Source organism: Chaetodon auriga, chromosome 4, assembly GCF_051107435.1.
Source record: "Chaetodon auriga isolate fChaAug3 chromosome 4, fChaAug3.hap1, whole genome shotgun sequence".
NCBI classification, from domain to species: Eukaryota; Metazoa; Chordata; class Actinopteri; order Chaetodontiformes; family Chaetodontidae; genus Chaetodon; species Chaetodon auriga.
This window is the reverse complement of record NC_135077.1, coordinates 19,019,946-19,032,682: the sequence shown is the minus strand read 5'-3', so window position 1 is coordinate 19,032,682 and position 12,737 is coordinate 19,019,946. Positions and strand designations below refer to the sequence as shown.

The 12,737-nt window shown below is 43.3% G+C and overlaps 1 protein-coding gene across 1 annotated transcript; it reads right to left on the bottom strand.

Moving 5' to 3' along the window:
- Positions 1 to 2,070: 2,070 nt before the first annotated feature.
- Positions 2,071 to 12,078, bottom strand: tapt1b (transmembrane anterior posterior transformation 1b). Its single transcript, XM_076728692.1, has 14 exons — positions 11,873 to 12,078; positions 10,119 to 10,249; positions 9,913 to 10,031; positions 8,981 to 9,143; positions 8,739 to 8,874; positions 8,293 to 8,390; positions 8,135 to 8,204; positions 7,819 to 7,899; positions 7,626 to 7,735; positions 6,299 to 6,358; positions 6,035 to 6,103; positions 5,858 to 5,934; positions 5,580 to 5,752; positions 2,071 to 4,561 (listed from the first exon to the last, which is right to left on the bottom strand). Exons 1-14 carry the CDS (start codon positions 12,048 to 12,050, stop codon positions 4,308 to 4,310), a joined length of 1,719 nt encoding a protein of 572 aa, XP_076584807.1. The 5' UTR covers positions 12,051 to 12,078; the 3' UTR covers positions 2,071 to 4,307.
- Positions 12,079 to 12,737: the final 659 nt, after the last annotated feature.

Below are 12,737 nucleotides of genomic sequence, written 5' to 3'. Positions count from 1 at the left end.
TTAATCTCGCGTGCACGTAAAGACCGTGAACGCTCGTGACAGCTGAAATCCCGTCCGGGCGCTTCTGTGGCGCGCGACACCGAGCGGTCCAATCACCTGTCCAGGTCTCTCTGTCTCCCTCTCTCTGTGTACATTTACTCAATTACTGTACTTAAGCACAAATTTGAGGTACTTATGCGGAGTATTTTTACTTCTACATCTACTCCACTACAATTCAGAGAGACGTAATGTGCTCTTTACCTGATTATTATTATTATTTGTAGTCGAGTTCTACTTCTTAAAACAAGAGTCATAAAAAGAACAAAAAAGACTACAGAATACAGAATAAAATCAATTACATATATGTACAATTGACCAAAGAGTACACTGCAATAGTGCTGCTCAAATGTGAGGATTTGCTGATTTCTTTTTAATTCTTTCAATCATTGAAATTATTTATGATTAACTGGACAAAACACACAGATATAAAGTCCAAGTCCTCCTCAACCAACCATAGCAGTAAAATACCTTATTAGTAAGTGGTAGTGGTACTTTTACTTAAGGCTCAGACTACTTCCTGCATCAATACCCAGTGTCACTTGTGTTACATTCTGATGCTTTGGGCGTGGATGAATAAGTGAATGGATCTTCCTGGCACAGCCCAACATTCAACCTTACTTACTTTTACTCCTACTCACCTGCAGTGGAGGTCAGATACTGTTATGGTGTCTGATTACAAGAGAGCTGAACTACACAATCTCAGCGGGTCTCTGCATGAACACGAGGGAGGTCATTGACCTCAGACCTTCAGCTCTGAGGCTGATCAGATAGGTGGTCAAGGCCAGTGAGATTTTGGCAAGCACACAAGAATTGGGTTCAAAAATGGGAAAACCCAAAGTTCAGTTCCAGATAAGTTGTGCAAGTCTCAGAAAACAGCTTTGAAGTCTTCGACATTGTCGGCGCTCCCTTTCATCCTCTCTCCCATCGCTCGCAGTCACTTTACACCAAGCGTGACACCGCGGGGGTTAAATGTAAACGTGAAGTATGTCGACGCCATTAGGAGAACACAAGTCACGTATCCAGAAGCAGATAATTTATCAGAGTTGGACCCTGAAAAAAAGCCCCCCTGTGTGTGAATGCGTGTGATGACAGACCCCCCCTCCAAACGGCCATTCAAGGGGAACAGTGCACCGCAGTGTTTGCCCTGTGAACAGAGCCTGCAGTGACTCCTTTCAGTGAAACACTCGCCACTGTTCCCGTGCTCACACACACACACACACACACACACACACACACACACACACACACACACACACACACAAGCTATGTAAGACACCAGAACGAGTTATAAAACAAAAATCTTGATTTATTCTCCTTCTACCATGTAGGAGACGTCTTACATAGAAGGGTTGTACATGAAAATTTAAAACAATGAAATATCTGATTCATACATATAGTTTGTCTTTTGGTAGTGAGACCCATCCATGCACTGCAAATTATCTCTCTCTCTCACACACACACACACACACACACACACACACACACACACACACACACACACACACACAGTCATGATGCATTCACACTCTTAATCCTCCTTTCACAAGACTGCAGTTATTTATCTGACTGTCCTCCTATGGTACGGCTGGACTTAACCCCTGTTTGTGCCTCTCATGTATTACCTTTACACCTGAATCACAGCTAAGATAAACATCTTTTCAGAACAATAAATACATGCCAACCTTTGAAAAACCCTGACGGTCTGTTAATTGAAAAGAGAGGTTCAAAACATTGCTAATTAAGTGAGCACAAGTGATGGTCGCCGTGCAGGATTCCCACTAACGAGTTCTCCATCCTGGACACCTGTCACCTGTCACTTGCAACTCTAAATCCTTCCCAGGCAGCCAGAAAAGATCTCCTTGTTTTGCATGACACAGGAAAAATATGAGCATGTTATCTTATATAAAAACTTAAACATCAAAACAGGCAAATACTGTATAATAGAATCTATATAATGTCTAATAAAACTAAACTTTTTTGTTCTCAAAGTACAAACTGCACAAGGAGATATGCTTTTTTTTGGCTTGCAGCTTGGCTTGGATTAAGAAAATAGAGCTGCAACTGGGGACACCAGTTAAAAAATCTTTGATTTTTGTGCAGCAAACAGAACTTTTTCCACTCAAATCTTGTTTGATCACCAGGAATTAATCTTTCAAAGACATAAATGTTGAACACTCTGGGTCGAACGTGATGAAGCAGGGTAACAGCATGAGAGGCGAAACGTGGGGCGAGGCTGGTCCCAGCTTTAGGCCACTTCAGACCAGTTATATGATCCACTATGTTTGTCAAACAGCTTCACAGCATTTAAAGACACACGCATTTGGAAGGAGCTTCTTGGAATAATCAAAGCCAGCAGACAGTCACACCAAACTATGGCAGGAACCTTATGGGTTAAACCTCTGTGGGGAATGAAAATAGCCTGATTCACTGCTTTCATGTGATCACAGTGCTGATAAGATCCTTACTGATTCTAGTTATTTCGAGGTTCACCCTCACAGCTGTGTCTCAGCCTTCAGGTTTCCTTAAACATTATACCTGCATTCACGTTCTCTTATCACTGTCAAAGTAATGGTAAAGACTTAGAAAACAGGCTAAGTTGATGCCAGTGTCACACACCATGAATCTTAAATGAGACTTAGAACAGAGTAGTGTTACACCAAGACATGATTATCTGGAGGCTACATGCTTGAATGATGAAGGTACACATGAAGCATACTGAAGAAAGAAAAATCACCGAAAAATGAAATATCTTCCAAAGCTCTCTGGCTTGGAGTCCACGTCAAAATAAATACTTATGCCTTTACAAACAGGCAGCATCTTATCTCAGTGCTTCAAATGAACAATAGCAACACAAACTGCACGATACTAAAACCTTAAAACTTTCATCTCCGTCTAAAAGGTAAAGTTAGCGCTGTGGCCGAGCCGCGAGGACGTCGACTGTACTGAGTGTCACTGCCGCCATGTCTGACAGCTGTGAACATCTGGGCTCATCAGAGCAACTAAATTTGAAGATTTCTGAATGTGTGTGTGTCTGTAGAGCGACTTGACCCCATTTACACCTGCTATTAAAACGCGATCTGTATCTGGACACGTTGTACCAATAAGCTGTACATGCCTTGTGACTGGACCTGCCTGACCACATCTGGAGGTCGTCTGGCTCAGCATCCGTACACAACATCACACTGATGCCGATATTTGTTTTTAGCTCACATAAAATGCAGATTGTTCAACTTCAGAGAGGCTGAAAGAGACACTTTTCAAATTACTGATTATCCGGGTGGGAAATGAATGATAAACAGTGAGAAGTAACTGTGTGTGTGAAGGTGTGTGTTACTCATCTGTAATTCATCTACTCTGACACAATACTGACAGTATTCTTTTACAAAGAAAGGAATAATAGTGTGTTACATTTGCCGAATTTAAAAGAGGAGACACATAATTCTGAATTTGTTGTTGACGGTGTTTCACACGGTTTATTAAGTTTCCCCTGACTCAACAAACCAAACTTTTTTGCCACCACCTCAAATGACTCACATGCAGGTTTTGCAGAGGACAATGAGAACGCATTAAAAATACCAGATGTAAACGCAAAGGCCAGATCAGATCTATTTTAATACCAGACGTGAATGGGGTCCTTGAGATTTCAACAATGCGTTAATGTGATTGTGAGTTTCAGTCCTGCAGTTGAACACGGCCGATTTTAGTAAAAAGATCCGAGCTTCTTTGTAAAAACTTCATCTCAAATATTAGATTTTTTCAGCTTTTGAAATAAAAAAAAATGTACAAAAAATCAACAAGTTCTGGTCTTTCTAAAAACAACTCTGCACTGTACGTTTGATTGTGCTTTTGAACACACACTCGCACAGTCCGCCTGTGACGCACCTGCGCTTGCTCGGCAGCCCGCGTTGTACAATTTCACATACGTAGATTTCTCTTCGTACTCTGCTCCAGCTGTGCATTACAGCTTTTTCCCCCATCGTAGTGATCGGCCATCACATCTGCAGGTTGGAATGACAACCAAGACCCACCCTCAAGAGTCTACCTGGTTCGCGGGGCACCGACTGGGCCAGATGGGAGCATCAGAGGAACCCTCTGATGCTTGTAGTAACAGCTTTATGCCTTGGCTGGTTTTGTCAGTAATAAATAAATAAATACTCCAGGGGTCAGGCGCACAGAATATGTCTGGTCTGAGCGTGCTCCATGACCCGAGTCTGATCCCTGAACCTCGCTGTTCTGCCGGGACGCCGACTGGTGGTTTAATATGGCATTCAGTCTATTCGGTTGCCACAGATGGTGAAGCGGTCTATTTCCAGCAAATCTTTCTTGGGCGCTCTGTGTTCAAGTCCGTCCCCTTCCAGTCCCGTGTTGACGTTGATGATTTTGTCCTCGTCCTCCTCGTCCGGCGTGGTCAGGAATGTGTCCGAGTCGCTCTTCGGGAGCGTCGGGGCGACGCGCTCTGCCATGTTTGTGGCCTGAGGATTGTCTGATGCCAGTGATATTCCTCCTTTGTCTGTTGTGGGTTCTATTAGAGAGAGAATAGCAGAGTTTATTATGAGAGCAGAATAATATGCATACATAGTACAACTACACTGAACCCCTGCACAAAAGAGCAAATATCCAATCATGGCTTAGCAACTGTAGCTTTGACAAGCTTTGTCAAAGGTTTCATTACAGGCCCAAAGCCTTTAAATAGTTGGGAGGGTAGTAACAGAGCATTATTTCCGGGCCAAGGGGCGCATCTTAATTCAATTAGTTTGTGGGGTTAAGGAAAGACCCACTCAGGAGTAGTTTACAGGATTATATTAGAACAAAATACCTGTTTTTTATCAGGACTAACTAGCTCTACACTAAAATACTAAAATACAATGCTGTTTCATTATTTACATATCTTCTACCTGGATCATCAACTTTTACACCTGCAGCTTTACCCTCAATCGTTCAGCACAAAATCACGTATGTAGCCATCGAGGGCATGTTTAAGACCACCTTACAGGTTTCTCTGCGTAAACTGAGTCAGCTGGAAACATCAAAAAGTCATTCGGAGGCAGTCTTTTTCACAAAGACTTGGGGCTAAAGTTAGCTTAATCCGCTAGCCGACTACCTATATGTACCTCTATATGCCATATGTACCTGAAAGTTTCAAAGGCATAAAACTAACTCAGGAGGGCAGAGCTTATAAATGCTCTGTTTAGTAATTTGAGAGTTAGAATAGTTTCCAGGAGCACAGGTATGAACTGTTAAGGGGGGCTAGACTAGAGTAGATGAGTTTTAGTGTTTGGCGTGTTGACATTTAATGTCTCTGTGAACCTCTGGAGTCTCGTTTAGCCACCTGTTAGCCTTTTTTTGCTGACATATTCTATGTCATAGAACAAATATCACTTCAGCCACAGGCCTTATTTCAGACAACAAACCAAAACCTGTTCAAGAAACCCATCGACTTTGAGACGAGGGAACCAGAATGCAACAACACCGACTGATTTCAGGATGTTAGGACCGCCTCCTGCAGCACTCTACAAAGAAACAGACAAACTGACAGCTACCTTGCTGTGGTGTGGTGTGAATGTGTTTGGTGCGGTGAGCTCTGGAGTTCACGCGGCTGGAGACGGCGGAGGGCGGCGGGTCGAACAGCTTTTCCTCCATGTTGGCCTCTTTGACGAACATACAAGACGTCCCCAGCAGAACTATGCTGTTGAGCACCTTCAGAGTGATCATCCTGCTCACAAATACACACAAAACATGAACACACGCATTAAAAAACTACACGCAACCGTTCAGAAACACGGAGCTGAAGACGCTTTAAGTGTGTGTCGACATTTACCCGAGGTAAAACAGCAGCACACACATGAAGGAGAGCGAACCCTGGATCTTCACTGAGCTGGTCACGACTCTGATCAACTGAAGAGAACATAAGAACATTATCACATGTGCAGCGTTCACACAGCCAACATTAGAACATACACAATATCAACGAATATCCTCATAAAAGGCGACTGACCAGCAGAGCTAATGGAAGAGGGATGAAGCCCATTCGTCTGGACACTGAGTCACTGTAGTCTGTGTAAGCCTGGAGGCATGTTTAAAACAATTCGTCACGATGCATCAACAACAGACATTACTCTTCTTCCCCAGCCCATGCATTCAGCACCGCATTATAATATTCAACCACAGAAAGATTAGAGGACATTTCCTCAGTGCACGTCAATGTAAACGACATATTGACGACGTACATTTAGAAGACACTGTGACTTATCTTACTCACATTCTTCTGTCGACTGCTGACGAGGTCAAACGCGAGGCTGGCTCTGTATTCCCCGTACACCTGGAAGGTAACACAACATCAGTCAGCTAACATATAAACACCAAAATATCAAACAAATACGCAGCAGATATCTTTGTTTCACTGATGGCAAGCGATAAATGTTTGCTTTATAAAACTAAAGGTGCCTGTTGGAGCCTCATAATTAGCTCTTGTGTTGCTTATTTGCTGTTCTGTGTTCATGTTAAGTGAGAGACGAGCACCACATTGAAGTGCGTGTTCTGGACGAGGAGAGCCTGAACTGTGTGTGAGTGAGGTTTGTGTGATTGGGTTTGACAGTTTGGAGATAAAGGGGTTAATCCCCTCCTGTGGAGCTGGCTTCTGTTACATAACCAAAGTTAGGGAAATCAAAGAGGAGAACGCTGACAAAGGGACTGACAGTCTCCTCTGATATGACAGGAAAAAAAACCCTCGTGGAAGTCAGTGGAGGACAGAATCTGTTGTGCTCGAAGATTCATTCACCTTTGAAAAAGATGATAATCTTAACTCAAGGTCCACTTTTTTCCTGAGTTTTCGACTGTATCTCACAGTCTGTTGTCAGTGGATGGAGTTTATTCAGTGTCAAGCAAATGCTTCCAAAACTGATCATTCTTTAGATGTCCATTGCAACTAAACATGCAGAAAAGATTAAATATCATAGAAAATAAGATGCTCCTCAGAGCTCCAGAACTGGCCCGATTTAAGGTTTTCTTCAGTATCAAAGTAATCCAGTGACGGCTGTCTGTACATCCATGATTACGCTGCAAAGAGGAACCACTCACAGCTAATTCAGCAGACTTTCAGTGGTGCCAATTTGCCAAAGTGTAAACAAATATTATAGGCTAAAAAAGTTGTAGCTCACAGCAAACTCACTGAATCTAAGACGACACTGCTCGTCCAAGTATCGTGTTACGTAAAACTGTAGTTCTAAAGCTGAGAACACGATTGTAAAAGCAGAATTAAGACAAAGAAAGAGAACAGGAGAGACAAAATCCATCCATATAAACATTTTTTCTGACAGTGCTAAGGTTTACCAACATGGTTTTTATGAACCTGGAGCACTGAAACGTTCCTCTATCGATTCATTACAGACACAACCACAAACACATAACAAAGACGAAAAAGTCCATCATTTTAAAAACTGCTTAGAACCTTTTTTTCATAGAAACTGTCCTCAAACACATAAAATGCAACTCGTAGGCAAACTGATTTTCTGAATATCCCAACTTATGTTCAAAACGACAACACATGACACGTCACTGTGAACGCTCTGTGTGCAGGAGGGACTCACATCGGCACTGATGTCATTGAATTTGGTGATGAAGGCGTGCTTGACAATGTCCACGGCAACCTCTGAGGCAATCACCATGACAACATCAGGAAACAGCACCCACAAGTGGTCTGAAAGCACAAAGCAAAACCTGATCAGAGTCAACGTTCAGCACGAGCTGGAAAAGTCTGCGACAGCTCACTGCGTTAGCTACCGGGGTTCCACGAGAACTGCTCCATGTTTCTGAGACACACGATGAGCAGGAGGATGTAGTTGGTGAACCTCTCTTTTATATCTGTGGGACACAGACACACACACAGACACACACACACACAGACACACACAGACACACACACACAAAAAAAAATCAATCCTGGATTAACCTACTTTGCACTCACTGCTGCTGAGCTCGATTCCATAAATTTACCTTCTACTAAAGCACCAAGTTCAAAGGCCGAGTTAGAAAATGTCCCCGGACTGCTGATGCTGCGGCTCATGTTTGGCTGTTTTCGCTATCATTCACCACTTACCACTGTTGGACATCTGGAAGAGGTTGTTCTTTTCAAACTTCTTGAACACGCTGCCTTTGATCTCCACAAACTGCAAGAACAAAAAAAAACACCACGGCTGAACTTCTGCCGCATGCAGCTTTGACTGAGCGACGTGCGTCCGTGTGCGATACACTCACGTTGTTTGACATCATGATGGTGAGCAGGGACTTGTTGTGGGAGTTGAAGGCTACGTTCAGAGTGGTGGCCTGAACCATGATGAGGATGGCGTGGAGAACTAGATACAAACAAGCTGAGGAAAAAAATACACTGGCGGCTACAGAACAACATGCTGTGGGTTAACGCTCATGTAAACTGACTAATAAGCACATTCTGCCAGTCTGAACAGAAGCTGTGTCAGGCTGCAAACAATGATGATTTCAGGATTAATCTGCAGACTATTTTCCATTCATTGACTTCTCGTTTTTATCTATAAAATGTCTAACATTAGTGGAAAATGCCTCTTGAAATTTCCCAAAGTTACATCTTCATCTATGTCTGATTTTGTCATCTTATGAACAGAAGTGTGCAGAAACAGCAACATTAACAGACAACATCCACCGTGTGAGGATGTCAGTGAGGATACAGACGTAAAGCACGGCCATGAGGAAGTGAGGAATCACGCCGATGTGCGCTCTCTTCTTCTCCTTTGGTTCAGTGGCTGTCCAGTACAGAGCGTCCAGGATGTCCTGGCCAAATGATGAGAAGAGGCGGTCCGCCACCTGTTAGCACAGCAGGAGGAGGAGGAGGAGGAGAGCGAAGGAGCAGGTGACTCACTGTACATGAGGGTCAGAGTCAGAAACAGTGGCTGGAATCATCAGGATGTACCTCTAACATGTTGTATATGATGTACAGTTTGATGACAGACTGTCCCCTGATCAGGTGGTACATCATGGAGTAATCCACGTAGCTCATCATAGAGTAACACAGCACCATAATGAAGCCTTTCAGCACATCACACACCTGGGCTGGCTGGAGCAGGCGGGAGCCACTTTGAAGAGGAATTAAAACACACAAGACATGTTCACATAAGAGAGTCACAAGAAGAGAAAGGACAGGTTAATACCATCTGTTCAGTCTGTCCGAGTCGGGCAGGGCTCTACTGCCCTCTAGAGGCGAAGGACAGTGTTGAATTGATTGTTTCTGTTTACAAATGAGGACGTTGTCACATGAAGGCATTTACCAAATCTGTATATATTAGACAGTTTTCTCCCTGGCAGAAACTAATGATTATTTTCTCATATACATATTTTTTAACTGATAAACTGTTGGTGAGAGAATATGAGAATGTGGGCTCAGGGGGTAGAGCAGAAAGTCGGGGGTTCGATCCCCAGCCTCACCAGTCTATATGTCGAACTATCCTTGGGCAAGATACTGAACCCCAAATTGCCCCCGATGCTGTGAGTGTGTGTGAATGGTTTAAAGCCTGTAATGAGCAGGTGGCCGAGTCATCTTATGAACGTGTGTGAAAGGGTGAACGCAGACTGGTGTTGTAGAAGTGCTCTGAGTGGTCGTCAGACTGGAAAAGTGTCATATACATACAGCACAATGCTCCATCTTCCAATTGCTTGTTTTATTCAACCTTAGTCTCGTAATCATTTCTGTAACTTTTAAAGCAAAACTTCCAAACATGTTGGTTGTGTGTGAGGATCTGCTGCTCTTCCTTGTCGTACGTTGTAGTAAACTACATATCTTCGTGCTGTTGTTCAGACAAAACAAGCAATTAAGCTTGACAACCTTGCGATGGGCGTTTTTTTTACCTGAGGCCACAGCAAGGCAACGTGAGGAGCCGTAAAAGGGCCAGAATCACCCTGAGGGGCAGCAGGGTGAACACATACAGAAAGGCATCCAGACAGAGGAAGAAGCCGAATGTCATCAGCTGAAGAGAGAGAATGAGAGAAAGAGTATTTATTCATTCATTTTTGACTTCTTCAACACTTCCCGCTGTGTTTGTTTGTATGTTTACCTTCTCCAGCTCCTTGGGGATGCGGAGGCAGGTGTAGACCCTCTCTCTGCGCTCTGTGTATTTGGCCTCATTGTGCTCCAGGAAGTAGCCTCTGGTGAGCTCAGTAGTGATGAATCTAACCAGAGACAGATCTAGAGGCAGAAAATGACAGAGGCAGAGCATTAAACACAGAGCTTACAGCCTTTTCCTAAACCAGCCGTCCCTCATCTCACATGAAGCAGGTCAGTCTGCTTCACTTTGAGCTCGTCGTCTTCACTTTCCACTCACAGGTTAACAGTACGTACCTGTACATTTGCACGCCGTCCTGAGTTAATAATAAACCATGCATTACGATAAGAAATGCCTTCACTGAAAGGCCGAACGTGTGGACATCCAAGCATTACACCCATATGTGACTGAACATCTCATTCCAAAACCATTCATCTGCTGCTATCACAGCCTTCACTGTTCTGAAGACGTTTTCCAAAAGATTCGGGGACCTGGTTGTGGGGATTTGCTCCCATTCAGTCCCAGCGTTCACGAGGTCATGAACGTGTTCGGTGATAAGGCCCGGCTCACAGTTGGGGTTGGCGTTCATCCCAAAGGTGTTGGATGGAGTAGAGGTCAGGGCTTTGTGCAGGCCAGTCAAGGTCTTCCAATCTTACTCAAACTGTTGCCACAAAGTTGGAAGCTCATGATCATCTAACACACTATTGTATTCTGCAGCAGTTATATTTCCCATGAAGATTTACCGCACCAATACTATTCATCAAAATCAATTTATTAGTCTAGAGAGAACTACTCAGCCTGTGACAGCTGTATAAAGATTTGTGTGGCTCTGAGTTCTCCCTGGTTGGTTATCGCAGGTAACTCATTGGACCTTGGACATCTTTAAGCGTGTATTATGTAATGGGTCCATGGCATTTCACAGATGTGGGTGTTCACCTGGCAAGAAGGGTCCAATGAAAGCCTTGATCTAGCTGCAGAGGGTAAAATCCAGCATTTTCTGGAACTTGACTCAAAAGTCAGGACACATCAGACCCTGCATCATCAACAGGCACGGCAAGAAAAACACAGGCGTACATATTAAAATTAATAATGGCTGAATGCCATTTAGCTGCTTCGGCTGCAGGGTCCTGGTATTGTGCAGAACACCTTCGTTAATCAGTCTGCCACGAGTCCCAAAAACTTTATGGAAGTGAAATACTAAATAACTGGAGTGTCCTGTGCTTGTAAGTGATAAGCTTATGATCAAAACCAAGACAAAACAGACCAAAAGTACACAAAAGTGCGTGGACATGATGTACCGCAGCACCTCTGAACGCGCCTGTGCGAAGAAGCGGCGCGTCTCGCTTTGACTGAGAAGCAAACTGGCCTGTTCAGACTCCTGCATGATCACATGCGACTGTGCTGTCCTGATGACAGCCGGGACTCCAAACACCAGATATAATGAAGATGCACATATCATAGACTATGCACCTAACGTTAATCAATCCAGCTCGGTGTTAAACAAACAGTGGCTGTGGTGACACTGGCTAATTAACTAGCTACATCCTGAGAAGTGCAAACTGGAGCAGCGCCCAAAGCTTTAACTGCCTGTAATTCCAACTGCGTGCTCAAGCAGCGTTCCTACCACGGATACCTACACACACAATGCAGTAACGCAGCCATCTAACCAAAAACTGGTCTGCCCGTAAATTAAGCCACACACTTCAGCAGCTAGCTAGCGCTGTCAAACCAGCGTCTGTGGCTGTGACACCGAGGCTAGCTCTCACCTGACAGGTTGCGTTTCTTGCTCTTACTGCCGCCATTTTTATTGTTAATCCTCAGCGTCTCCGTTAGTATGTCTTTCTCCTTGTTCTTCTCCGTTGTGGCAGCCTTCCTATCCCTCTCGCTGTCCTCCTTCTCTTTCTCTTTCTCCTCTCCCAGACCTGACGACAGCGAGTCCGCCATCTTCGCCGAACGGTCTCATCTGCTGCCTGGGAGACTGACACCTGCGTCATATGATCTGACGTCATTACGCACGGTAGTTTCACAGAGTGACCAGCAGATGTCGCCAAAGAGTACGTACAGTCACACCTTGTTTAGTTAATCCATTAAATTCTTAATGACTGATCGCTTTTCCCCCTCAGACGTCTTTGCTGACAAAAAGTAATATAATAATTACTCAAGCAAAGTAATAAAAAAGTAAAAAAATAACATTAGCAATAAATAGTGAAAAACAATAGTATAGTGAAGTAGATAAATAAAATAAATAAATAAAATAAAATAAAGCAAAGTGCTACAAACACTTTCTGTATAACTTTCAGGATTTTTTAGATTATACAAACAAATTTTAGATTTTGCATGTGGAATTTTTCCCATAATGTCATGAATTTAATCATATGTTGTGGGAAGACTACAATCAACGACAGTGTTTTTATACCATAGTTGTACAGTGTAGATTGAATGTTTCTTTCAATCTTTCCAAAACTTTGGTTTAAATTCAAAATTAGTCTTGCTCAATACGTTTTTTTTTAAATAACTCTTGTTATTCCTTTTACTGTGTGGCAATCAGATTGTAGTAATATGTACCACTGAGGCTCAATATGAATGCAAAGATTTGACACGGTTACTCAATTTTTCTTTATTCTTAACATC

Excerpts from the sequence above, each read along its gene's own strand:
- tapt1b (XM_076728692.1), bottom strand. The coding sequence starts at position 12,050 with ATGGCGGACTCGCTGTCGTCAGGTCTGGGAGAGGAGAAAGAGAAAGAG. Across the intron at positions 9,144-9,912 it reads TTGCCTTGCTGTGGCCTCAG|TGGCTCCCGCCTGCTCCAGC; the intron begins GTAAAAAAAACG and ends TCCTCTTCAAAG. Across the intron at positions 6,104-6,298 it reads TCAGCAGTCGACAGAAGAAT|GCTTACACAGACTACAGTGA; the intron begins GTGAGTAAGATA and ends ACATGCCTCCAG.